Consider the following 26,778-nt stretch of genomic DNA (forward strand, 5'->3'; position numbering starts at 1 on the left):
GACGTCAGAAAGTATCGTTGCAGTCGCGCTGTACTCGCATGTTCTGGTCGGCGTTGTTGTACATACACAATGAGTCGTACAAGCACGCCACTGCAAGGACGCACAATCGCTTCAATCACGCACCGCGACTGATGGAAAATCGTGATTTATATCGAGTAAGCTCGAACCAAGGGGGAAACATTATGTACATTATTCAGGAAGTACATTGCCAAGCTCATAACCCGACGCAACAAGACCAGATGCCGGAAGACACAACGGTCATTGGGATCCTCGAGAGGATACGATAGTCGAACATGAGCTTCGTAATGAGCTACTTGAATAAAGCTACGTAAAGTAGGTGAGTGCTAGGAAGGGTAGAAGGAGCGTGGATTTTCGTGCGTGATTATACCGTAAAAGAGTCCATGATGCTCAGAAACTGAAAGCCCGGATGAGATGCGATGAGGATGGTGAAAGGTGTCGCAGACGAGAGGAAGTGGTATCGCCGGAAAACGGAATATGCTCTTACAAGTAGTACACAACTTTTCTGATCTTCTGCAATGCAACCCCTTTGAAACGCCGATGAAGTGCGTGTATCTACTCTATGTAGAACTAACTTTTCTTAGACTGGAGAGTCGTTGACACGAGCTTCTTCGACATCCTCATTGCGGACGCGAGGCCACAATGTCCTCCGGATTGCGTACGCCACAGACCCGACAACGACGGCGCCGAAGGCCGCAACGAAGGGGTTGACGAAGAGGCAAAGCAAGAGCAAGCACTGGAGAGCGAAAATGTTGGCAGACCACATGAGGAGAGCTTTCGGGATACTGAAGACGGTAGCGATGGCCGCAAAACCATATTGCGTCCTGTGCGATTTGAGGAAGTCGGACTGAGGTAATAGTTTTGCGATTAGGAGGTGCGAATCGGCAAAAGACACGAAGTAGACGTACAGCATCAACAGATGAGAACTTTGACAAGCTGTCGGTGTATTGAGACAAGACCAAGCCCATCAGAACACCGCCTGCGCAAAGGGCCACACAGGCGACCGAGACGACGGGCATAGGAGCAAGGGGAACCATCAACAGAGCCGCGAGCAGCAAAGCAAATGTCTTTTGTTTCTGATCAGCCAGCGTAAGTATAACCAGGGTAGGCGTGTCGACGTACCCATTGCGTTGAGGTCCTGTACTCAGCGGACACTTCCTTGACAAACTTTTCCCATTGAGAGAGATAGAGAATATTGTCCACATAGAGATCATCGAGCTGTGACCGGTATGTTTCAGGAACGCCGAATAGCACCCGTGAGAGTGCTCGGTGGACAAAGCTCGACTTCGTTGGCATAGCCTCCAAAATCGGCTGTGTTCTTGACAACCGGCAGACCTCCTCTCCGTAGTGGATTTGGTGTCTGTGTAGAGCGATGACACCCCATATCCGTGCGACAAAGCAAGTGATCCGAGCGTCCGAGATGCGATCTAGCAGGATAAGAAGTCCTATGTCAGTACCGAACAAGCGCCATTGCTGAAGGATCCAGAATGCGAACCTCGGCTCTCACGCAACAACTGAAGGAAGGTGGCGCATTCCTCTGCCGTGTACGGAAAAGTAGAGTTGTCCGATGTCAGTTGATCTACAGCTGTGGGTGAGTTATGCGGTTCCCAAGACAGACACATCCGGAAAGCTGACCTGCGCGAGCATGGAACATGATGTTAATGAGATCGTCGACCTCAGACAATGAAGCCCCTTGCCCATGACACGGGAATTGCTCTACATGACTCCAGTAATTCTCCTCTATTGCGTGCTCTGCGAGAACAATCGAGAAAAATGGGGGCCGAGCGTCAGTGATTGGCATTGTCTATGTAATAAGCGAAAGCACTCACGAAGATGGGACGCAGACACCGATTCGGGAAGACCGACGGCCGCCGTGTGCAAGTCATCGAGCCAAAAAACGGAGTGCTTTGAATGGTCGATGAAATAGTACTGCAACGTCCCCTCTGTCTCGCCCAAGTTCATCCAAATTTCTACGGACGCCGTGAGATAGATCCCGAGGTCAACGATCCGAGCCTCGATCAGCGCCGTCCAGGCAGAAATCTCATCTCCGACTTTCTGGATGGAAATGCAGGCCTCGGTGACCACGACCGGTTGCGTGGATCGCGCAAAATATATTTGCCCTTCTGGATGGACAAAGGCTCTCCAATTGGGGAGCAAATATGCAGGCGCGAGTTTCAGCTTCTCATTCATCGGTGACAAAATCATCCGTGGCGTGGGGGTGACCCTAGAGCAAGATACTTAATGAGAGGATCTAAACCAAAAAAAAACTTAAATAAGACTCACTTCGTGGATTGGTCATAACGAGCAGTGTGCGATGGCAGGCTTGGACACAAACCGTCATAGGATATCTTGTTGGGTAGTTTGTGTTCAAGAACTGAGCTCATGTTGGTATGACCGAGAAGTTGTAGAAGGCGTGTGAGGAGGGAGGGCGAGATGGGAGCGGGAAAGAGACTGAAGGCAGCCTTATATACGTCGTGACGGGCCCGGGAATGAAAGAAAGAAGGAAGGCCTGTCATCGACCCATGGCACTGTTCCTTGTGTACACAGGTTGTTGGGCGGCACTGCCGCTCCACAGCCGAAACCTCAAATTTGAAATTAATGACTTCCCCAGATGACCCGTTTCCCCACGCATGGAAACAAAATATTTCTTTCAGGCTTTTTGGCTCCGCTCCGGATCCGGCACCCCGGCATGTCCCCACAGCGCGTCCTCTGCGTCCAAAGCAGCCGTTGTACGACCATCAGATAGCAGACCAGGTCGGGCTCTGCACACCATCTTCGAATATACAGTCATACACAACACATAGAATACAATGTCGTCCAACACGGACCAACAGCACACCGGCGATGACAGCGGAAGGTCAGTTTTTCGTCTGAATGAGCATCTAGAAATTCAAGTTCCGTCAGCGGGTCATATGTGAACTCAGCTTTACGCCATTGTCTTGTTCCTCAGTCCGAGCACTGCAACTGATCCTCCCCAAGAGCATGGGGAGCAAACCCAACCAGCTCCAAGCCAGCCAGATGCTCAGTGAGTATTGTCTTCGAGGCCCAGACAGACCCCGATTTTTCCTGACCGGTTCCTCTCCATTTTAGAAAACCTTCCGGCGACGCGTAGGTGGTAGCTCTTATGCACCCGGCACACTAATCGTCATGCCCTTTGTCCTTGTCATTGTAGTCCTCAGTTCCCCTTCAGGCCCAGGGGCCCTCCCAAAAAACCTGTTGTGAAGGGTAAGAAGAAGGAACCGGAGGAAGAGGAAGAGGGAGCTGAATAAACAGCTCCAACGGAAGAGTGAAGAAGCAAGAACGTCCCAAACAGCTGTCTTTTCTTGTGTATTAGGATCCAGGTTTTCGATTTCCGACTGCCCGCGAGTTGTACTACGACTGTACCAGACCACTAGCCAGACTCTAGTGCTTCACGCTATTCGCTTTCCCCTGCTATTGATGCCGCCCCGATATGAACGATCATGGCCGTTGCGTATTTGACCGATGTTCAGGAATGTTTATCGGTACAGCCTGTCTTAGATCACAGTCCAGACTATTGCTCCTATACCCTTGATTGGGTGCTGTTTCCTCTCCGCTCCTCATGCATCGGACCAGTCGGTGAGGTATTTGCTTTCCATTATATGGCTGGCCTGTTCTTAGTCTCACCAGACTCGTTGATCGTATAGTGGACTCGACTCTCCAGGGCGTGAGGAACGTGTCGAGTGCATATCGACTCGGATTTTACTCCCTTCTTCGCCCATCCTAGGATTTGATGCGAATGCAGATCGACATCCGAACATCCGCACATCTGTCTTAATTAGGGCGCCTGGCTATATCTTCTCAGTATTCAAACACACGACATTTTTTTTCATTCCGCATGAACTATGGAACGGAATACTTTATCTCAACCCCTCGTTGAACGCTCGCGCATCCAGCATTTCACTCTCCGGCGCTTTGAGCTCCGCCTCCGACGACTCTGTCATTGCTCTGTCAGGCACTTCTTCAAAGCGCTTCCGGAGTGGGTTGCCGAAACGAATAAAGGCCGGGCAGATCTGGACAACGTTAAAACCTTCAGTATTGTTTTGCTTCCGATGCGAGGACAACAGCTCTTGTACTGTTAAAGGGTGAAGATCACTAGAGAGTCCGAGTAAGTTCCCATCGTTTGCTATCTTAGATCTGTGACGCAACTGTACTGAGGTCTCCTGATTTGCGCGTCTCGTAACGATTCACTGGGTGGCGGCACGGGTACTCGCTGGGGTGTACTGCATTCTTTGAGCGAGAACAAGGCCTTGTCACTGGGAACACATATAAGGATAAGGGCGGTGTGGGCTCGAGTTGCCTGTTCGAACGGACAGGTTGCATAACCGAAGGCATATTGTTCTAAGCTTTGACCGCTACAAAAACCTCCGCTTTTTTTTGTCCTTTTTATAGGGTATTGTCTCCTAACAAGCTCATTGTCTTTCTCTAGGGGTTTTCCAATTCCAAGAGAGACACTGTGGGTTCTCCTCAATCGGTGCCACAGCGTGGCGCCCAAAAGAACTCGAGCCGGTATGTCGTCTTCATTATGACTATACAAAATTATCGTGATTAGTATCCCTCCCCTTATGATCATCTCTCCATAGGATAGGATGCTTCTAGTCTCACCTGGCTTCTCCAATTGTCCAGAGCAGTTGGGTGCGCTCACCAAGCTATGCTTGGACCCATTGGGCCCCTATAAGCATCCAGATATACACTGCTTTGACTAGCTTCTCCTGTTTCAAGAACAGTGTCCTCGACTCCCATTTGCTCAGGCTCTCAACTGCGATAAAGCTCCTGGGGTATAAGTCGCACTTAAAGCGATACGGTACTGAGTAACTCATGGGGCATTCCTCAGTATCAGGTATTGACCCGCGCATTGATTTCCATCGTTTGCAGTTGGGTACACATACTTGGGACTACTCGGGATAGCATGGGCGCAAGACTGACGAAGAAAGCTCGACGTCAGCTCGCTCCGCAAGGCTCCGAGGGGCTCTTTAGTGTCACTGGAGCTTGACTGGGGCTGCTCTGGAGCACGTCTGGGGTAGCGGGGATTTCCTCCATGAATCATCATGACAGAGTTTTGGAAAAGCTTTGAAATTATACCGTCTGTTTCTCCTCGATCCCGTCCTTGGCTCGTTTCTCCGTGGGCGGAAGTGACAGCTTCACCCCGCCACTCCGAGCCGCGCATGCCAATGCGGCTTGGCCTATATAAGCGCTCGTCTTGTCAGATAATGGATAATGGTATTTATACCACCGCCACATCAGTCGAGTTCGGGCGTCGTCAGACGGCGCTTCGTCTCGGACCTCTGTTTCACCTATCATAGTGGGCGACGGAGTCTCTACTCGGTTCTCATATGGTGCTGATGGAAATGAATCACCTTCACCGCATCATGAAGATGGAACAACTTGTTCGTCAAACCACTGCAGCAAAATAAACAGGTAAACCAGCTCCTCTCATTGATCACGTGGGAAGAACCTTTGACTGCCTTGGCCCTTCTTACACTTCCGACACTGGCGGGTGGTGCATCGCGATGATAACGGGATCCCGTCAACATACTCGGAAAGTCATATGGGATACACTTAGGTACCGCCACTGTTGGGAATTTCACCTTCAGGATACCGCTGGCAGCTCGTTAAGTAGCAATTGAACAGCAATAATGCGATGAGGCTAGGCTTCTTTCCCGCGGATTTCGTGAACCACACTGTAGTCTTTCCAGAAATTTCTAGGCGGTATTGATCCTGTTTTACGATACTTCCTAGATCATTGGTGCCCGCAGGCAGGCCTGATACGCACAGGGACCGTCCTGTACCCGTTTAGCGTTGCGGGCCACAGTCTGCGCTTTGTGTGTGGCGGGAGAAGGATGATAGAAGGTTCGGCTATTAAACTAACTTCCATTGTTCGTATTCATCCCGCCATTACTCTCTAATCTTGGTATACCCAGTCCCTCATAGCTATTTGTTCATCTCTCATTTAGGCTGTCTGTACCCGTGGTCAACAGTCCGCATTATCTGTCTGGTGAGAAATTTAAACATGTCAGGGAAGACGAAGGCAGCGTCTCTTGGTCTGGTTATCTTGGACTCATGACCATCTTTAGCTCGACCAGCTTCGCTCATTGCGTCGTTCCCGTTATTAACGTTCCCAGTATCTTACTATAAGCAACCTTATACGATACATCCAGTGTCCCTACTGGTAAGCATAGTGTAATGACGGGCTCTCATGAGCCGTATCTTGAGGAATTTTCAGCTCCCCCGTGTGCGTTTATAACCCGAGTTTGCTAGTGAATTCGACTACCTTCTGCATTGATCTCACGATCTGTCTCGGTTTTGAATGATCAGAGTAGTGCCTATGTAGTGCACATGCAGCTACATGCACTCGAAGATATCTATGTTTGGTTTCGTCGGCGCCGTCATTTCTCCATAGCGCTGAACTTGTGACGCTTTAAAATAAATGACGGGAGAAGGGCCCCGAGACTGAAGCGCGCTCTCGTTTACTATATAGGTCATTTGAACTCGGTGTTTCGAGTACTAGGAAGAGGGTACGCAACACAGTTCTTGAGTCAACGTCGTTGATCCTTATTACCTGATGGCTATGCTATACAAACGGCCGCTTTATATCATTGTCACTGCCTGATCGCACACTACGTGTTGCACTCAGCAGCATGGGCTACTCTATGCCTGGTTCTAGTTTGCATATTTCATCGTGATCTGCTACGGGAAACTTCCAAGCACATCAAATGACAAATAGCGAAGAATGAATTCAGTCAAAGTCAACGTAACTTTCATGGCAAGTAACCGGTACAGCAGCATGCAAACGTGAACATACATTATACATATCGAGACGAGCCTCTACCCTTGAGTCAGACATGCATATATTCACGATGAGTAGCAGTAGTGAGCTGTGTCAAGCTTTAGGGCAGCTGCTCAGCCCTCCGCCCAAACGCAAGACTCCATAAAGCTCCACGAGCATCCCCGATCGTCTCCCCCCACTCCCTCAAAGAGTCCAACCATACGGTATAGTTGAGCTCGACGTCGAAGCGCCACGTTTTGGAGGATATGCTGAGACCAGAGAGGGCACAGCATGCGATGGCGAATAAGACAGCAGAGGAGACGACCCCCATTGACAGGCGGGTGGCTAAGTTGCTGGCTTCGAAACAAACGATAAGAAATGATACAACGAAAGCCACCACTCTAAATGTGAAAACAACGTTGAGGACTGAGTACGTGCTACGACAATTTCATAAAGATCGAGTAGAAAACGAGTGCACTCACGCCCACATGAGAAGCGCATACGGAAGACTGTAGAGGATGGCTAATGGCTCTAGGCCGTAAATGTTGGATTTCACCGACAGCTTTAATAACCGCGCCTTTTCCAAGAGTGAAGTTTCAGTGATGACATCCACCGTAAATGTCAAAGAGTAAAAACCTCACCACTTCGCTAGAATTCTCGCGTTGAGCCATGCCGCGGTTTTGTCGGACAAGTAGGAGCCCTAGGATGATCGAACCCATGCTCGCTACGATGGACACATAACTTAAGATCTGTGCGGCTGATGCGTGCCTTGACTGCGCGACGTATTCGATCTGCAGGAACCCGACGTTGGCATTCAAGAGCACGACACCCTACGCGATACTAATTCGTCAGCGGACTCCGGCGTAGGTGCTAACGAAGGGAACGGGACATACAAGGAGCACCATCTCCTGCCAATCCGTCAGCAGGCCATCCAGGAATGGTTTCCACCTGGAGATGTTGACGATCTCATCTGTCCATAATTTTTCTAGTTCCTCTAAGTGAACTTCGGGGGCGAAGAAAAATACAGGTGATAGGACCGAGATCAGAAGTGTCCTATCGCGGGAGGTGCGACGATAGACCTGCTCGAATGGTCAATAAACTAAAGAAGTTGGTAGGGATTAGATAGCGAACCGATTGTCCTCTGTCAAGCCTAGCCTCTATACATGAAAGAACGCAGTCAATGTCAGAGCTCCCAAGGATGATCCTTAAGAACATGGCGTACCTTTCTGCCCATGAAAGTGGACGTATTTCCAGTACACTAGTGGTGCATAAGATATGGGCTCTAGTGCTTAGAGAAACGTAGAAAACTGACAGAAGAAGGACAGCAGGCGTGCTGTGACGAATATAAGATAGGGATTGCGAGAAGGGTTCAAAGCTGGCACGAGTATCAGCACACGTCCGTGCAGGACATATTGCAGACGTACTGTTCCCTGTCTGAAGGAGGCTAATAAAGGTCTTCATATCCTTCAGATCATAGGGCGAGGTGCTGCCTGTTGAAGTCATTGTGTCTGTGGATGGGTGAGTCAATGGAGTCGCAAAGTATATTTGACTGGTGACCACTCACCAATTGAGCACATGATAAGCAGACTCTGGAGCTCTGCGATCATATCCTCAGGAAACGCGTGAGTTCCGCAAGGGTAAAGGGCCCAGTGCGACCTAGAGGCATGGTCAGCTGTGCGATTTCATGGTGTGTGGCCTACGAGGCCTCTTACCAATAGTGGCTCTCGATCGCCAGTCCTTATGAGATCAAATGTAAGCATAGTTTCCGAGCGGTCAATGAAGAGTGACATACTCGCGTGAGACGGATTCTTCTTGCCTTCCACCTGACTCAAGATAGCAGGACGCTCGTAGGGGTGCACCCAGAATAAGCAGCGTGAGGTATGGTCGACATAGTAGTATCTCCTGCGACGAACGAAGTCGAGGATTAATTTGAGTACTATATCTGAAAGAGGCGAATTAGGCGCTCTTACCACAGTCTTGTACCATTGTAATGGGCTCCGACATCCAGTACAAGCTCGTACTGATCCGATGAAATGGTCTGCTTCGTCTCGCGGAGACACTCTTCCAGATAATCCATGAAATCTTCCACCTCGATCCGTTCGATATCATCGTACATGTAGTTGTCTGTATAGACATGCTGTCGTGCGCGCGTCAGAAGGTTTGCGTTGATGAAGAGAAGACATGAGATTAGGATTAGTAGACATCACGTACCTTCTGAGGATGACGGAAGTACAGCCCTCCTTCAGGGTGCATTACGGCCAACCACTCTCCACAGGATGCAGTCTTCCACTCCCCCGTTTCACCTTCCTTAGAACTAGCGATTACTAATTAGTCCTGGATAGAGAACGGCAGGGTGTACGGAGACATACTGCGGCCATGTTGTTGTCATGGGCGGTATTTGCATATTTCCATCAGCGAGAGGCCTGAAAAAAACATCAGATGGCTCAAGCTGGAAGAGCGTTGAAGACATGCACGAACATCAAGTAGGTTCTCTCATACCGCCTAGTACTGTCGGGATCGAAGGGCATCACAGTACGACCTTCAGGAGGTTCGGGGTACACTTTGTTCGATGGGTCATGTTGTGAAGACGCAGCGACGGTAGCTGATCCGCTGTAGGGACTAGCAAGGGAGAGACCTCCTTCGGACGCCACAGTATGAGTCGATTGAAATGGTTGGGCCACATTATCGGTAGTAGTGGATGGGGGCGTCGACGCAGCCTCCACGTCGATTTCAACAATAGAAGATGATGCGGAGCGTATGGAGGTAGAGCGTGGTCCAGCAATTTGAGATGCACTAGCTGAAAGAAGAGGGGGTGCAGGGGAGCGTGATTGAGGATCAGATGTCACTCCTCCTCCAAAATGCCTCGAGGGTGCGCGAGATGATATACGCGTATTGGCAGTTTTATGCACCATATTTTGAGTAGAGGTGGCAGAAAATCGGCTATCGTGCGTGCTTTCGCCGTCCTGCATATATAGCGTACCACGGGAGGCGCGAGAGCGAAAGGTTGTGTCCTGGAGAGACCGTGTGGTGACGGGTGTACCAGCCGAGTAGGGGCTTAATGAGTGAGTCGGGTTTGGCGTGGAAATTAGGCGGTCATCAAACGTATAACGAGGTGTTCCAGGGCTCTCTGGCCTCGCAATGGCGAGATTGGGAAGACTGTCTGTACGAGCTGAATACGGAACGAAGCTCGCACAAACGAATACTGCGTCTGCTCGACCCTGAGGCTCTTGGCTGGATATACTAACTCGTGATGGGTGCGGGTCATCCCCAAGAGCCTTTGCCTGCCCATTCATCTGATTCTGTATTTGTTTTGGTTTGCCTTCCTGGCAACGCCGGAGCAGCCAGGAGAACCAGGACAGCAATCTACGAACATCGAAAGAGAATTGACTCTTCAATCGACGCAGAACTATGAAAAGCCGCAGGATGAGAGACGATCGTAGTAGCCCAGACATAGAGATGGAGAGACAGGGACCACCCTGGCTAGATCACCGACGCCAAACATCACGTATATATACCACGGACAGGATGGAACGTGGAACCGAGTACGCGAAAAAGGCAGGAGAGGATCCTCATGTTGTCCGCGCAAGAATAGATGCGGTGCAAGGCTATGCCATTGGCGCGACCCATATACAGGCGTATATGCAGAAAAGCGAACACAGTAGATGCGTCAATACTGTTGCAATACTGTAGGACAAGGCGTCGAGGGGAAAAAAAAGCTGAGGGTCTGTTGTCGTTTAGTTTCATGTTCGAGAAGTTGTTCAAAAAAAAATTGGGGTTACATAATAGTGCCACTCGCAAGAAAGTGGATTTTAGCGCCACCGCCATGCTTGATATGCGCCACATTGATGTCCACACATTGCAACAGATTGCAACAGATTGCAACGATCTCCAACGGCAACAGCTTGGACACTCTGTAAAATGCCACTGGGAGATATACATAGTATATTACAAGAATAAAACGCTTTATGTGCGAGAGCAACGTAGATCGATGTGGAAGTCATTGACGAATACAAAATATTCAAACTTCCGTGGCGTTATTGCTACTACCCGCAGCTGTACCGTTAGGCACGGCAGTCACATGAGAGTTCTGAGGCCCTAAAGTAGCTCTTAAGAATAAGGAGAGGCTCGCAAATGAAGTCGGCCATAGCTTTCGGAACCTCCTCTGTCCAGAACCATCTTCTACACGGAACCTCTCCACAACACCGGAGAGCCATGTGAATACGGCAATGTTCGTACTCTTTACCAGACACAAGAGTATGGCGACCAGAACGATAAAGAACGATAGGCCAACAAAGACGCGTGTGGGGAGATTGCTACCGTTGAAGCAGACAATGAGAAAGGCCACGACAAACGTGAGCATCCTAGGAAATGGAGCTTGAGTTAGTGGTGAGTTTGATGGTCGTTGAGAGATAACAGGCTTACGACCACATCAGCAATGCATACGGAAGACTGTAGATTATGGCGAGCGGTTCTAGCCCGTACTTCCCTGACATCATGGCATCTAGATACTGGGTCTATACAGATGCAATCAAAAATCAGGAAAAAAGTCAACGCGACAAAGATGACAAGACAAGCATACGACGTCTGTGGGAACCTCTCGATTTGCCCTGCTCCGATTTTGTCGGATGAGTACTACGTTGTAAAGCAAATCAATTGCTGTCAAGATGAAATTTGAAGGAGACGAAGGGCAAAGCACATACGTAAACCGAGCACTATAGAACCTGCACTCGCCACGATGGATACATAGCTTAAAAATTGTGCTATTCCTGCCTTGGCTGAATCCCCCACGTATCCTATGTCCAGAAACGCCACATTGGCGTTCAACAGGACTGTTCCCTGTATGGAAGAACCACAGATGTGATCTGTCAGAGATCTATGGTTCAAAAGGAGTAAATGGATGGTCTCACATAAAGAACGAATTCCTGCCATTCGTCAAGTAACTTCTTAATGAATGGTTTCCATGTAGGGTTGTTCACGACCTTATCTGTCCACATCTTCTCCAGATCGGTCAAGTGCACCTCTGGAGCCAAGAAAGAAATGGGAGAGAAGATCGATATCAACATTGTCCTACGGCGACATTCTCGACTATGAACCTGTTTCATGTATGACAGTAAGTCTGATCGGCGATAGAGATGGACAAACCCACGAACCGAAAGATCGCGGTCCAACCGTGCATCTGGAGGAATAATGTAGTTAAAGCAATACAACGGGGTGTACAAATGGTGAAGATGGACTTACGTCTTTGCCCGTGAAAATGGAGAAACCTCCAGGAGACTAGTTGGAAGCCTTAGTCAAGGGCTGTAGCGCAGCGCGCATAGGACACTCACGGAAATAGGACATTAATCGTGCTGTGATTGAAATCTTGTGAGCTACGTCGCCGTATAACTTGGACGATGCCATTAGTCTCACCAACGGTCCATATAATGTGTACATTACGAGAAGGATCGCGCAAGGCTGCGGCAGAGTCAGAAACATCCTCTCTCCCGAAATGAACAAAATGAAGTTTACTGACCGCCTCCTTTCTTTACGAGACTTATGAATGTTCTCAGGTCCTTCAAGTTGTATGGCGAGGTGCTGCTTGCCGATGTCATAGTATCTAGTGAAATAATCAGTTTGTAAGCGAAATAATAGGGCTTATATGTTAGTGAAAACTTGGAACTTTTGGCGAAAGCTCATTGGCGGATCGGACAAATCTTCCGCCAACGAGTTCCAAGTAAACTTGAAAGATATAAGGTCTAATACTCGCAACACACTCACCCGTAGCACATGCAATCAGCATTCCTTGAAGTTCGTCCATGGTACCTTCCGGAAGGGGGTTTCGTCCTACTGGGTACAATGCCCAATGTGCCCTAGGAAACTGATGAGAAGACAATGGTAATGAGAGACCGATGGTCCACACCAATATTCGCTTTCGATTCCTAGCTCTGTAGAAAATTCGTATAAGCGTGAATAAAATGACTTGTGAAACAGCAGGGCGCACTCGCGTGAGATGGATTCTTTTTCCCCCAGGTATGAGAAAGAAAATGAGGGCTTTCATATGGCTGCAGCCAAAACAAGCCTCTCGATTTGTGATCCACATAATAGTAGTACCTGTGATGTTAGAGATATCGCAGTTCAGTTCTAATAACACAACAGGGAAAAAAAGGCGTAAGCATACCATCCCCTTTTTTCATCACCATCATCTCTGATCTCCAGCGCGAGCTCGCAATCATTAGAAGGTAGAGGTTTTCCGGAAGAGGAAAGATGTCCAAGCAGACAGTCGAGGAACTTCTCAACCTCCTGTCGTTCATCCTTGTCATACAAGTAGTTATCTGTAAATGCACGCTATTTGGCACGAAATATCAGTTGAATACTGACGTTCGCGTTGGAGCTCGCACGTACGTGTCGAGGATGATAAAAATACAGCCCTCCCTCTGGGTGCGTGGCTGGAGTCCACTCGCCACAAGATGCGGCCTCCCATGCCCCTGTATCCGTCTCTATCGAGCTACAAATTGAACCACAGTCAGATATGGTAGCTGTGCACTCTAGAAGAAGCGTACTGAGGCCAAGATGTCTTCAATGGTAGTATCAATAGGTTGTCGTCGACATCCGCTGATCTATTCGATAACACATCAGCCCAGACTGGGGAAGGGATGATAAAACTGAACGTACATCAGATTCACTCTGTCATATCGACTTGTCTCCTCAGGATTGAACGGCTGCGGCCTCCAGTCCTCAGGCACTTGAAATGAGACACAAGACGCACGTGTTGAACTTGGGTATGGTGTCTCGTTGACACGCGTCGAGTCGGCGCTCAAATCAGGGTCATCTACTCCTCTGGAGGTTTCTCTCGAAAGAGTCACACCCGAGTGACCAGAATCAGATGGATCGGCAACATTGTAGTCGATACTGTTCAAAGCGAACGAAGATTCCGAGGGGTTTTGTATACAAACGCTAACAGGCGATGACTCCGACCTTTGAGGACCGGAAGTGGAGTAAGGCCCAGCGACAGAAGATGCATTCGGTTGTGCTATTGGAGGGGCTGGTGATTGGGATCTCAATCGTGTGATCGAAGGAGCAGGAGAGGGAGACCTCGATCGTGTGATTGGTGAAATGCCGCCCCCAACCAAGTAATGCGCCGGAGCCCGAGGCGATATACGGGTCGTTCGGGGACCTCGCCCCGGCCTGTGAATAGCAGATCGAATGGAAAGACGATCGCTGAGGCTCATGTTGTCCTCCGCGTGCGCCTCTCTGGAAGGACGGGAGTAAAACGATACGTCCTGCTGTGACTGAGTGGTGTAGGGAACATCGAGCATGTATGGGATATGGAGTGTTGGGTGCAGAACCGTGGGCGCCGCGGAGTGATCGCTGACCATCGGTCGAGGGTGGGCAGTGTTCTCCACAGGAATGCTGGAGACGTTTGGAGAACTGCTACTCCGTGCTGAGCGAGGCACGTAGCTGGCGCAGACGATTCCGTCGCCCCGTTCTCCATCGCTATTGTTTGGAGTTGGGGAGCGGACCATTTTAGATGACCCATAAATATGCGTATTGCCTCGCCCAGGTTTCAAGGGTCCTTTGGGACGTCGGCGCCATAGCTTGAAGAGGAATGCAAGCAGGCCGCGGACGCCAGAGGAAAGTCGATTCTTCAAGCGGTGAAGATAGAGCAGCAGCCAGGATAGAAGAGCAGCCATTTCAGGAAAGAGGGAAAGAGGGAAAGAGCAGACGCTGCATCGCAGCATTCACTGCATATATACCGTCCACGGTGAGTAAATAACGGAACACGATAGGCAAGAGATACGCCTCATGTTGCTGTGCGCTTAAGCCTGCTCAGGTGCCGCCACAGCAAGTTGATGCAGCCATTTATAGCACGGAGACGCAGGAAAAGAGTGGTAGATATGAACCAAAGAGGATGTACCAGTATCGCTTGGGATGATGAATCTCATTGACCAGCGTCTTGTGGTGAGCATTGGGCGAGCACGAAGCTGCCAACGAGTCCGACAGGCTGCTAGGATCCAAGTGCCTCTTTACGGCAGCAAAGAGCATAAAGAACTATAATCGATTTAGGCCCTAGAGTTTGACGATGGTCCGTTATCCCGGATGCAAGGAATTGTGCGTCCTAAGTGTTACTGTGGTTGTCGAGCAGAGGAACAGGGAAAACCCCTGCAACGCGTACGCCACACAAATTCTCAACAACAATTCCCACGCTGGTCCGTGCACCTCCCGACACATTCCGCGAGACCTCGCCTCACTGTACCGGCGCCACATTCGCGACCACAGAAGTCAGGCCAATCCTGGCCAATCCAATTCATCACGGTCGTTAGTATGTACCAGAGATACAGCATCCAGAACGATAGTAAGTGTCTAATAGGTACAAGTATAATACAGAAAGAAAAGAAAAGGAAAAAAGACACAGTTTAAGTATGGCGTAAATACAATGGTCGCACCTGCCAGTGGCACAGGTCCACCCCGCGACTACAACCCTATCGACATCACAATCATACAGTAGCGTTATCATTCATGTGCGTGCGCGTAGATATATAACTAGCCGTATCACTGGCTCTCATCCCCATCCCATTCCCCATGGCCACTTCCTCCGAGTCGACTCCCCGAAAATGAAAACACCTCCTCACCTCCTCCCACAGGAATGACCTGTCCCCATCCCTTTCTGCCCACCGCTGCTGGAACACCATCCTATTATTCTTCGTCAACTCTATCCATTTGGACCAAAGCCGCCGGGAACCGGCGAACCAGGTGTCGGCGGCGATGGAGATGCCGGAGAGGAGACACCAGGTGATGAGGACGATTATGGCGAGGAAGACGGGGCCGACGAGGAGGCGGGTGGTGAGGTCGGAGCCGTTGAAGCAGAGGGTGAGGAATGCGACGACGAAGAGGAGCATTCTATGAGATGAACGGGTGGAGGCATCAGCGACCATGAACAGGAGCGAGCAAATAGAGCACTTTGGAGGGTGTACACAGGCAAGAATAGACGAGACTTACGACCACATCAGGAGAGCGTATGGAAGACTATACAATATGGCGAGTGGTTCCAGACCATACTTCTTTGACTTCATGGCTATCAGATGATTAGCCTAGCGCAAGTGAGAGCATGATAGCGAGAGTTTGTCAGTTGTGATACCACGAGTAACGAAAAGTCAAGGGACCCACCGCTTCGGCAGGTACTTCCCGCGATGCCTTGGCGCGATTCTGTCGGATGAGGACTGCAGTACATCAAAACGTCATGGATCAGTGTTGTAATTCCAAGGAAGAGGATGATAGAAGGCTTACGCAGGCCAAGGACTATAGTTCCGACACTCGCAATGATGGACAAGTAACTGAGTATCTGTGAGACCCCGGCTTGAGCAGTCTCCCCGACATACGGAATCTCCAGAAACGCGACATTAGCGTTCAACAGCACGGTCCCCTTTGGAATGTGAATCACGCGTGAGTGAGCACCGAAGACGAAGGAAGGCGGGCCAAACAAAACATACGAAAAGGACGAACTCCTGCCACTCAGCAAGCAACTTGTCGATGAATGGCTTCCATGTCGTGTTGTTCAAGACCTCGTCCGTCCAGATTTTCTCCACCTCCGTCAGATGGACCTCAGGGGCGAAGAAAAATACGGGGGAGAATATGGAAATGAGAAGCGTCCTGGGCCGTGGTTCCATTCGATGAACTGATTGTTCTCGGTCCAGCCTGGCTCCTGTAAGAGCGGAGAATATCCATCAATCGAGTGATCGAAAACGGACGTTACAAGAGATGATAATCGTACCTCGCTGTCCATGGAAATGACACCATCGCCAATACACTGTTGTCCTGTCAATACGCTAGAGATATTCAAAAAAAAACAAATAACACATACCCATGAAAGACATCAGTCGTGCTGTGGATGATTGAAGAAGTCAGCAGACAGCATCTTAAAAGTCGGCTTTAACATGGACAGAAACGAACGTACCTATCGTCCACGCCAAATAAGGATTATGTTTCGGATCCGGTAAAGCTGCATTTACGTTCATAAGTAAGTAAGCAACACGAGTCTGACCGTCGAGATACTCAAACTGGTGACCTACATTGAGCCTTTTTGATGAAACTCGTGAAGGTCTTCACGTCAGCGACGGTATAAGGGCAAGTGCTCGCGGTAGAAGTGATGAAATCTGAAACCAGGTGGGTTGGACGAACTGAGCGCAACGATATCGTAATACGAGGAGACTCACCGACGCCACACGTTATAAGCAGGCCCTGGAGATCGTCCGAGACTTCTACAGGAAAATCGCGGTCTCCTTTGGGAAAGTAAGCCCAATGGACCCTGTGATCGGCATCATGGTGAGTTTTGGCAATATATATATATATATATATATATATAGGCTATGGCTGCAAGCAAAGAATAAAATATTACCAGTATTGGGACTCGAGTAGCATTTCTAATCCAAGACCAAGCAGAATAACTATGAGGAAGACTGCACAGCAAGGGCTGGTGAAGACTTACTTAGGTGCGACGGATTATGTTTGATTTTATTATCGTCGACGAAGTCCGGATCGGCATACGTCTGCAACCAGAAGACGCATCGCTGTTCGTGGTCGATATAATAGTAGAACCTGTCAAGGTATCAGTCATCATCACCATCACTATCATCGACGGCGCCTAAGACTGCAGAAACCAACTTACCAGTCCTTCGTGCCGTCATCACAATCCCGTACCTCAAGTACGAGCTCCCAATTGTTCGTAGGTAAAGGTTTGCGCAAGGCTAAGAGCAGATCGTCCAAGTATGCCGCGAAAAGTTCTGTTTCCGCGCGAATCGTGTCGTTGTATAGATACATGTCGGTATAGATGTGCTTGAAAGGCAGACATACTCTGTCGGAATCTTCTCCACGCGCCAAGAGAGTCAAACAAAAGCGGGACAGACCTTGTCGGGGTGATAGAAGTACAAGTTGCCTTCGGGGTGCAGCATTGGAGTCCAGTCCCCAGAAGATGCGGGTATCCAATTTCCGTGCTCGTCTTCCTTGCAGCTATGAAGTTTGTGAGGACATCCCCGTTTGACGTACATACAGAAAAGCACATACTGTGGCCAAGATGTCTTCAGGGCTGGAAAAACCGTCTCCACGTCTTGAAACTGGGGTCTGCAGCACGCGTCAGGTATAGTCCATTACATCTAAGACAAACATCACACTCACACTATGAAGATCCTGTCATATCGTTGTGTCCTTTCGGGACTTAGGTGGTTGAGCCGTCTCCCCTCTGGTAAGGGTATAGAAGCCTGCGACCCGTCATCCACGGTCACTGATTCATTAGAAGGTTCGACAGCACCATTCGCACCATTCGCGCCAAGTTCAACTCTCGAAGACCTAGGCGAGTGCGGTACCGATCCAGGATGTAACGACGAGAACGCGAGCGACTCGTTGTTTAAAGCTAAAGACGATTCCGAAGGGCTCACTACGCTCAAGTTGACACTAGACGACGACCGGGTTCCTAGGGTTCCAGAACGAACAGGAGGAGTCGAGATAGGTGTGGCAATGCTGGGACCATTGGTTTGAACCGGGGAGGGAGCTCGGGAACGGTTTCGAGACGGGGATCGTGACGCCTGCGACAGCCCTCCACCGAAGTACCTCGAAGGTGCTCGAGACGATACTCGCGTAGCCGAGCCCGTAACGACATTAATGGACCCGATGTGGCTGGCGACTGACTGACGGTGGCTACTTGTGCTCGCGCTGTCCTCGGTGTTGGCCTCATGTGTGGGGCGTGAATGAAGGGGGATGTCCTGACATGATCGAGTATGGAATGGAGCATGGGTTGGGTATGGGCTTAGGGATTCGTGGTTTGGTACTGCGACAGAGTTGGGACGAGTGAACCATGTGGAAGGTCGAGGAGGGTTGGGGCTCTCTGGGATGGCGGCAAGGTTTGGAACGCTCCCCGCATACGCGGAACGGGGCACGGCGCTCGCAGCGATGGAAACGTCGGGTTCGGGTTTGGTCAGAACGATGCGCTCGGGTGATGGAGAGGAGGTGTCCTTCGGTATTATTGAATCCTGTGTGCCACCCCGACCCTTTGCCGCCTTCAACAATCCGCGCGAACACCGCGACTGGCGAAGGAGCCAAGAGAAGAACTTGAGGATGCCATGAATATTACGGGAGAATTTGACCCTCAGACGCTGCAGAATGGACTGCAGCCAGACAAGAAAAGAGGACATGTACAGGAAGAGGAAGAGAAGGGGTATGTGGCACGGCCTTCCAGCTCCCAGTTATAGTCGAGGCATGATGAGGAAATGCGCAATGAGCCATGAGAAAACTGGCCTCGTGTATCGAGTAAGCGCTAAACTTGAGATGCTGTTCCTTATCATTTTAGATAATCGCGTGCCAAGCCGTGGCTAGTTTGAATGCCTTGACACCAATATCAGTTCTAAGGAGGCCAATGGTACAGGATGAGATGTTGGAGTCGCAAGGAATAAATGGCGACGTGAAGGTGCAGGAATAGGTGTCAAAAGAATTGTTGCGAGCAACGGGCGGGACCTTTTCCAACAGGGGGCTTACATAAGGCAAGATTGCACCGCTATCTACATAGCTGAAGACCTCTGAAGACGTTTGGATGTTCTGCTCAGAGCGGAACAGCCTTCGTAGTACAGCGACTACCGTACTTGGGTCGAATTTTAGAACTAGGATGAGAGCTCGAGTCTAAAGTTATAAATCGTGGCCACCAAACAGAACAGATCTTTGAAGGCGATACTACTAACGCCACAGATTCAGCGCCACATAGCCATTCAATGATTGTAATTTACAGTAGTAGCATCACACATCCATGGACAGATGTTTGCCTATATATGCTAAGATGTAGTGACAGCTTCCATGCTTCGCTTTTATCGAAGAGGAAAAGGGGTGCAAATATATTTGTTGAGACCCAAATGTGGCCGACTTTTATGTAGCACAGTTAGTAATGAGACCGGATCGCGTACGAGAATAATCACAGGGAGCGGTTTGTATGTAGAGATCAATATACATGCTGTATGTGTCGGGATTTTGGGTCTCAAAGTGATGTAGGTCCTGAGGATCGTCGTAGAATGAAGTCTATCCTGTGAATGCGCCTGGAACAGTGTGTACCTACGGCGACTCGAAAATACAGCCACAAATATATCTCGGTAGACCTCAACGTCCTCAGTCCCGCTAATGATGAACATGGAGAGGCCCTCGACGGCAAGCTCGAAGAGTTTGTCAGGGTCTCTGGGACGAGAGAGCACGAAATGGGTAATGCCACAGTCCAGGCCGCTAGAGGATGTTCATCGCGAGCCAGGACGTCTTGAGGTCGAACGTAACAGTCTCTGGATAAACGAAAATAGAAGCACTGAAAGCGATAGTAGTACCTGTGGTGCCGTTGACGTCGAGGAGCAGAACATGCCAGCGAGGAAACCGAGAAAATGAACGCGCAGTCGTGCTTTAACTTGGCTTTAACGCGTCGGGGATAGTGTAGCAGCTCCCGAAGTCTGACGTCAAAGTCCAGATGCCCATCTGGTGTAGAAAAGCACGCCCTAAAAGCAGGAGTATGGCGAACTTGCAGGGTGTAGTAGTAGTATGGGTATAAACTTTAGTGCCATAGGAGGCAGCGAAGCCTCAGTGGCCGGCGATGACAGGGATATCAGAGCTCTGGCCGTCAATATATCTGGCCTACAGATCAACTCAACGCAGGAGCGCACACTTCTCTGCGGAGATGTAGAACGAGAGCGTTGGTAGCAAGCAACGACAAATTCAAACAGAAGTCGAATAATTCTCTCCAACGCGTATCGCGCTCACGTGATGTCAATAAACGCGCTATTACCGCCACATTTCAACTTGGTGTGGCGTGAGCGCACATCGTCGTCGTCGTCGTCCTCTTCGACGACGACGGAGACCTGTGCATTTCGGACGCCACTTTTTGAACTACCTTCGAACTACCTGTCCCACTAGCTCACAGAGTCATCGGCCGCGGCGATGCCCCATAGAAGGGTCCATTACGATCCATCAGAGGATATCAAGAGGATATTCGCACCGACGTCGTCTTCGTCGGATCTCGTGTGATAGGCGTTGACTGACTCGATACCAGAGGGGTTTGTTTGCGCACTCTGTTTGGCTTCGGTTGGTATTGTCCTCGTGCTTCGGCATTGTCTGCGGAGGACAGTTAACGCGCCGCTCTTTTGTGGAGACTCCGCCGAGGCGGGAGTAGGCGCGCGTCGGTGGGAACGACGAGCGGAATCGATGGCAGGTCGGAGGGTTGTTGCACCTTCTATCAGGCGCGTATCGGAACAGATAGATGGATATGGACAACAGCGACCGAGCTCCCGCCCTGCTGGGCGCCTGCGCAGCATGCGCCCCCGACGCGGCGGGGCCTCGTGCTGATTTTACGTGCTGATGCGCCTTGCGCCGTGCTCTGATTGGCCAGATAGCCATCTCCCGCTCCCACAGCGTCCTCAGCTCTGGCGTCGGGCGTCGTTCAACATGGCTTGTAGCCTTCTGTTTGTACACCCCCGCCCCCGATCCCTTATAATCCCGCCGCCATGCCTCCGTCCAATCTCCATCCCCCTGCTCCCGACCACCGACCCCCAAGCACCCCGCCGCACTTCAACACTCGTCCTCGCCGTCGCTCACGATGTCCTCCTACCACTCCGCCAAGAACAGCAACTCTCCTGCCTCCTATGTCTCCAGCCCGGCCTGGAGCCTCAATAGCCTCACCGGCACGACGGGCTCCCAGGCGCCGACCACGCCGGTGATGAGCTCGATTGGGCTCCCGCCTACCCCGCCCAGCGCGTACGCCGACTCGCTCCACGGCTCTTACAATTACTCTTCGGCACCATGCACGCCTCCCTCCGCCCCGCGCATGCGCTCGGTGCCCTTGCCCCCGGTGGCGTCTGGCAATTGTGCGTCCTTATTATATCTCTCCTGTCATCTTACGTCGTTCAACCTTCTGATCGTTTACGCCCACTCCTCCGCTCCATTGCGCCACTCCGACCAGATGGCCTGCCTACCCCTCCTACGAGTCCTCAGAGGCCCGGCGTACCATTGGCCCATCCTTTACTTGTTGCTAGCTCCCAGCCTCCCATCTACTTCGATCTCAAGCGCCCTCCTACCGAGCTGCGTCTCGCTCCACAGACACTCAACGAACCTGCTTCCCATCCCCCTTCTTCCTACATCACACTTGTCATTCCTGGCTTGATCTGGACCATCGAAATACCCAGCGCTCGTACTGTGACTGTCAACGACATCCTTCGCGCTCTATACGAGAAGCTCCAACGACCAGCCGACAGGAGAGAATACGACGCGCACTCCCAGCCCGTGCAGCAGATCGCGTCGAGCACGTTCGCTGCGCGGAGGAGGACGTCCGGCGATGGGCTCAAGAGGATTGATTTCCTTGGCCCGAAGACGAGATTTGCGGGAATGTCGAGGATTCAAGATGGATCCGATCGATGGGTCGTGCATTTCGTTTGATGTGCTTCAAGCAGACGACGCATCAAGCTTCAAGTCTCAAGATTCAATATCACTTTCAAGCTCGACAATCAACCTTCAACCTTCAGAGCTCCAACGTCTGCTCAAGATTTCAAGCCTCAACGTTCAAAGTCGGGTGCCTGGTTCGAATCGAAGACTTCGTGAATCCCCTTTACAAGTGTATTTATATGGACCTCAAGATACTCAAGGCTCAAGTACCCAAGACTCTCAACGCTCTCAACCCTCAAGTATCATGGACTCACTCTCCGATAATCGACCCGTTCGCCACTCATCAACATCGTTATGACCATTCTACTCGTATTCACTTATGGACTATTTCCTCGCTATCGATTTCTTTCTTTTCTGTTCGTTGGTTTGCATCCTCACCCCTCCTCCTCTCTGTCTCTCTGTCTCGCGTCTCGGGTTGCTTCATGTTTATGGACGCTTGTCTCCTTGTCCGCACCCAATCCCCGCTCACTCGCATCTCCTCTCCTCTGCCCTCTGAATCCTGTTCATCACCGATTCGTGTAAAACTGCCTGCCTGCCTGCCTGCGCCCATGTGTATCATCTAGCATCTACTTATATACCATCTCTCTCTCTCTCTTCTTTTCCTTTCTTCCTTGTTTCATCTTTCATTCTCCTTTCGTTCCATGATCCATCTCATAATCACCACGTCGCGCTCTGCCCTTGTTTTCCGCGTTGTTTCGCTGTTTATATATTCGCCATATCTTCCCACATCTCCATCTCACCTCTCCATCTCCGCTTGCGTCTCCCTGCCTGCATTTCTTCCTGTTTATTCGTTCAACCCCATTACATGGATAGATCAGCCTTGGTCTGTCTAGATGTTACAGTACTAGTATCGGACTCGTACTTTACTCATTGTAGAGGATAAATCCAAGATAAATCACTGTGCATCGAATTGTACATACAAATTGCGATAAAAATCACCTCTCAGCATCTCTTTCTTTCTGGCTCTTGTACATTCTCTCGGGTGGAAAACGTGAGGATATCGCCTCGACTTTACCGCGTTACCGTGTACGTGGCGCCGTACAATGCGCGTCAGTGGCACAGAGTGACGCACGGTGTCAAGCAAGTAACTTGCCTTATATTAACCACACGCATCAGCCTCACTCTCACTCTCCTTTATTCTTTTCTTTTCTCTTTTCTCTGGTCTCTTTACTCGACCGACGGCCATGTCGTTCTTGACAAAGTGGTTCAGAAAGGTGCGTGACTTCCTTAATACATTCTTGCGCTCTTTCGATTCCAAGCTCACTAACGACCTCCTCTGCGCTCGGCACCCATCCATTCCACATTCCACATTCCACATTCCACATTCCACATTCTCACATCCATCTGTTCTTCATTCTTCACAAACGAAACCTGAACCTAAATCGAAACGACCCCAGACCGAACCAGAAGACTACGAAACCATCCTCGCCTCCCTCTCCATCGACATCCAAAACCGTCAAACCCGCCTCTCCGAAATCCGTCTCCGCGAACGGCGCGCTTCCCTCCTCGTCACGCTCTACACCCTCGGCACATGGGCCGCGTACGTCAGCTTTTGGTATATGGGTCTCGTACCCTCCCTTGGGGTGTTGGGGACGGGGATGAAGGGGGAGAGAGGGGAGAGGGTGGAGAGGGTGGTGGGGGCGTTGCCGGTGTTTGTGGGGCCTGTTTTGTATGTGTCTCCTTTCTTTTTTGAGGGGTTTGGGAGGGAAGAAGCTGATTGAGTTGGGTAAATGCAGGATTTTGTTTACGAGACGGATCATACAGATGTATTTTACGAGGAAGGGAGATGCTGAAGGTTAGTGCCACACACATTCATGCCACACCACACCCCACACCCCTGTCCTCTCTCCACTTTATGTGTTCTCTTCGCATCCTTCTTATTACGATCTCACACACAACTCTAACATCTATGTTTTGTCATAACCGACCTCCCGCCACAAAACGCCACCTCCCGCCACCGCCCCACCTCAACCTCAACCTCCCCCGACCTCAACCCAACCCACCGAACCGACCCACATCACAACGCCCAAAAACGAACAGAAAAGACCCTGAAAGCACTCTACAAAGAACAACGCACCAAAATCGAAGACATCAAGAAGAAGACGAACTACTACAACACGCGGTCGCTCATCGAGCGGTATGACGAGGCTCCTTCCGCGCCTGGGGTTCGTCAAAGGAATGTCAGTGGGGCACCACCAGGAGCACCGGGCATGGGCGCAGGAGTAGGGGGAGGAGTGGGACAGAGCCCGCAAAGAGGAGGATTAGGGCCGCAGATGCCGTCGACGCCGCCACGGCTGGGACAAGGACAAGGACAAGGACAGGGGCAGGGGCAGAATGATTTGTTGAGGACGCCGATGCCTTTGAGTCCGGGGTTGCAGACTCATTTGATGCGTGCGTACTTTCTACACCCCTCTACGCGTTCACCCGCGCACCATCGTTCTTGTTCCCGATCTTTGTGAAAGAGGGACATAAACTGATGCGAGTTTTTTCTACCCTTTCATGCTATATTATCGCATCTGTGAATTCAACACGCTCACCAACCGACCACTCAACCGACCAACCGCTCAACCGCTCAACCAACCAACCAACCAACCAACCACCGAACCCACCCCACCAACCAACCGACCACCCACCAACCCAACAACCCACCAACCAACCAACCAACTTAACAGCCAAACCCCAACAACCAATCCCCCACCCCCGCAAACAATGGTACGACAAACTCGCAGACGCGCTCCTCGGGGACGACGAAGCCGCACCCGGCCCCGCCGCGTCTCGATACGCGCTCATATGCCAGAAGTGTTTTGCGCATAATGGGTTGGTGAAGGAGAGTATGTGGGAGGATGCGCGTGAGTCTTTTCTTCTCGTTTTCTTTTTTGAAAGAGAGGGAGAGAGAGAGAGAGAGATTTCTTGGGGATGCTTTTTTTCGGGGTTTGAAGTGGTGTTTGCGGGGTTTGGTTGGGCCAGGAGACGCGAGTGCACGGTGGTAGGTCTGACGCGACTTCCATGGGCAAGCGACGCTCGACGATGCGAGGGAGGACATTTCCCGTGGAAGCGAGGCCGTTAGGGGTGGGATCAATCTCCCACCTTGGTATCGTCGTACGACGATAATATGGACTCATAAACGAGCATCAGGTGGGCTCGGAGAGCGAGAATACTTGTGTAGCTAGCAAGTTCCAGAGTGAAGAACGACGACAGGCAGTTGTGCCCTTATGGTGCAAGGTCACTATATGTGCCACCGGGTTAGATCTCTCCACGGTTGTCGCTGTCGTCAGCGTTCGCCTTTCACCGCGTATCTGTGGACGATTGGCCTATAAATACAGAGTGTGCAATGGTCACATCGATAGGCAAACGACCATGCCCGTCGTCGCCGCTGCCAGCGTAGCACCTTCTACCATAACGCTCACGCTCTTCTCCATATTTCCCGCCCACCGTGTCCCTCTCAAAGCACCCAGACAACTGATTTACCTTTCATCCTTACTAGAATACGTCTGCCCTAAATGTGGCCAGTTCAACCCCTCCGCTCGCTCCCTCAAACAAGGTGGCCCAGGTCCATCATCTACAACCTCCTCCCCACAGTCGAAGACCGCGTCGCCTCAGTCTGGTCGGCAAGGTCAGGCGCAGCTCGGAGTCCACCACCTGAATCCTGCATCTGGTCCTGCGGGAGGCGAGGTGACAGGGGCAGCGAGCCCGTCGCAGAGGAATGCTTCGGCGGAGAGGCAAGAGGGCAGTGGTGAGGAGGGTGAGGGTGAGGGTGAGGGCAGCAGTATGACGATGGACGTTGATAGCTCGTAGGAGGTGTCGTGCGTGAGGACGATTCGAGCGGGACGGTCGATGTTTTACTTCTTGGATATATACACATCTTGGGCTCGATGAGTTATGGGCACGATATCTGCCTGGAGGGGCAGTCAGTTGACTGTATCACGGGCTCCACGGATAGCGGGAACAATAGTTGGGTGGGCAGGTTGGATAGACGTGTGATGGAGGTCATGCATGGACGTGGACTCATATTTGGTAGCTCGCTCGTTCGTTCGTCTGTTATCGTATGCTTCGGTTCATCGCCATATTATTTCCTGCTGAATATTGTATTCTTTTTCGCAGCTCCTCCTGCATTCGCCCGTCCGCTGCGCCCTCCCTTGCCTCCTCCTGTCTCTCCGACCGTTTCCCCCTCGATTGTGGTTCAACTTTTGCTCGTGATCATGGGCCCCAAGTACGGACATCCTTGCGGCAATTATGGTGGCAGATCCTTGTCTTGACTTGCGTAAGCTTCGTGAGTGTCGCACGAGTGTAGGGCAGTGCGAGGTAGTGCGCTGCAGCCCGTCGAGTTCAGGATGAAGAACTCTCTTGATCCACCACCGCTGAGGGATCAAGAGGAAGAAGGTGTGGCCAGAGTTTGCCCTCGGCGTCCGTTCAGTGAGTGAGTCGGCCTGTTGCGCTGAAATGATCGATAGCGATATATAGTGGGGGCTCGTGTGCCTTCGCTATGGGTCGCATCGCACCACACCTCACGGGAGGATGCGATAGACTATGGGATGCTAGTAGAGAGGGGT

At 50.8% G+C, this 26,778-nt stretch overlaps 7 protein-coding genes across 7 annotated transcripts; 3 read left to right on the plus strand and 4 right to left on the minus strand.

Annotated features, from left to right (window-relative positions):
* Positions 1 to 1,098: 1,098 nt before the first annotated feature.
* On the minus strand, positions 1,099 to 2,208 carry STEHIDRAFT_53317 (uncharacterized protein; the record flags this gene model as incomplete). Its single annotated transcript, XM_007301488.1, has 4 exons — positions 1,099 to 1,445; positions 1,514 to 1,603; positions 1,654 to 1,770; positions 1,848 to 2,208. The coding sequence occupies 4 exons, from the start codon at positions 2,206 to 2,208 to the stop codon at positions 1,099 to 1,101; spliced, it is 915 nt and encodes a 304-aa protein (XP_007301550.1).
* Positions 2,209 to 2,752: 544 nt separating this feature from the next.
* STEHIDRAFT_167066 (uncharacterized protein) lies at positions 2,753 to 3,466 on the plus strand. The gene is made up of 4 exons (XM_007302003.1): positions 2,753 to 2,875; positions 2,969 to 3,043; positions 3,109 to 3,126; positions 3,191 to 3,466. Exons 1-4 carry the CDS (start codon positions 2,829 to 2,831, stop codon positions 3,285 to 3,287), a joined length of 237 nt encoding a protein of 78 aa, XP_007302065.1. The 5' UTR covers positions 2,753 to 2,828; the 3' UTR covers positions 3,288 to 3,466.
* Positions 3,467 to 6,798: 3,332 nt separating this feature from the next.
* STEHIDRAFT_167067 (uncharacterized protein) lies at positions 6,799 to 10,282 on the minus strand. Its single transcript, XM_007302004.1, has 15 exons — positions 9,281 to 10,282; positions 9,172 to 9,225; positions 9,014 to 9,116; positions 8,773 to 8,939; positions 8,595 to 8,704; positions 8,515 to 8,539; positions 8,367 to 8,458; positions 8,227 to 8,310; positions 8,115 to 8,177; positions 8,025 to 8,060; positions 7,934 to 7,959; positions 7,696 to 7,881; positions 7,444 to 7,632; positions 7,285 to 7,379; positions 6,799 to 7,203 (listed from the first exon to the last, which is right to left on the minus strand). Exons 1-15 carry the CDS (start codon positions 10,252 to 10,254, stop codon positions 6,924 to 6,926), a joined length of 2,484 nt encoding a protein of 827 aa, XP_007302066.1. The 5' UTR covers positions 10,255 to 10,282; the 3' UTR covers positions 6,799 to 6,923.
* A 538-nt stretch (positions 10,283 to 10,820) lies between these two features.
* STEHIDRAFT_167068 (uncharacterized protein) lies at positions 10,821 to 12,224 on the minus strand (the record flags this gene model as incomplete). The annotated part of the gene is made up of 9 exons (XM_007302005.1): positions 12,212 to 12,224; positions 12,130 to 12,150; positions 12,041 to 12,076; positions 11,953 to 11,978; positions 11,710 to 11,895; positions 11,503 to 11,638; positions 11,382 to 11,434; positions 11,225 to 11,316; positions 10,821 to 11,163 (listed from the first exon to the last, which is right to left on the minus strand). Exons 2-9 carry the CDS (start codon positions 12,140 to 12,142, stop codon positions 10,821 to 10,823), a joined length of 885 nt encoding a protein of 294 aa, XP_007302067.1. The 5' UTR covers positions 12,143 to 12,150; positions 12,212 to 12,224.
* A 2,876-nt stretch (positions 12,225 to 15,100) lies between these two features.
* Positions 15,101 to 19,012, minus strand: STEHIDRAFT_145891 (uncharacterized protein). Its single transcript, XM_007302006.1, has 16 exons — positions 17,951 to 19,012; positions 17,840 to 17,896; positions 17,683 to 17,785; positions 17,445 to 17,611; positions 17,265 to 17,374; positions 17,175 to 17,199; positions 16,993 to 17,084; positions 16,849 to 16,932; positions 16,734 to 16,778; positions 16,641 to 16,661; positions 16,551 to 16,586; positions 16,270 to 16,481; positions 16,067 to 16,202; positions 15,947 to 15,999; positions 15,779 to 15,870; positions 15,101 to 15,679 (listed from the first exon to the last, which is right to left on the minus strand). Exons 1-16 carry the CDS (start codon positions 18,961 to 18,963, stop codon positions 15,277 to 15,279), a joined length of 2,649 nt encoding a protein of 882 aa, XP_007302068.1. The 5' UTR covers positions 18,964 to 19,012; the 3' UTR covers positions 15,101 to 15,276.
* Positions 19,013 to 21,386: 2,374 nt separating this feature from the next.
* On the plus strand, positions 21,387 to 22,504 carry STEHIDRAFT_167070 (uncharacterized protein; the record flags this gene model as incomplete). Its single annotated transcript, XM_007302007.1, has 2 exons — positions 21,387 to 21,654; positions 21,750 to 22,504. 2 exons carry the CDS (start codon positions 21,387 to 21,389, stop codon positions 22,220 to 22,222), a joined length of 741 nt encoding a protein of 246 aa, XP_007302069.1. The 3' UTR covers positions 22,223 to 22,504.
* Positions 22,505 to 23,412: 908 nt separating this feature from the next.
* Positions 23,413 to 26,447, plus strand: STEHIDRAFT_145892 (uncharacterized protein; the record flags this gene model as incomplete). The annotated part of the gene is made up of 6 exons (XM_007302008.1): positions 23,413 to 23,442; positions 23,626 to 23,897; positions 23,965 to 24,023; positions 24,269 to 24,619; positions 24,901 to 25,077; positions 25,713 to 26,447. The coding sequence occupies 6 exons, from the start codon at positions 23,413 to 23,415 to the stop codon at positions 26,021 to 26,023; spliced, it is 1,200 nt and encodes a 399-aa protein (XP_007302070.1). The 3' UTR covers positions 26,024 to 26,447.
* Positions 26,448 to 26,778: the final 331 nt, after the last annotated feature.

The sequence above is a fragment of the Stereum hirsutum genome (genome assembly GCF_000264905.1).
Source record: "Stereum hirsutum FP-91666 SS1 unplaced genomic scaffold STEHIscaffold_4, whole genome shotgun sequence".
Classification (NCBI taxonomy): domain Eukaryota; kingdom Fungi; phylum Basidiomycota; class Agaricomycetes; order Russulales; family Stereaceae; genus Stereum; species Stereum hirsutum.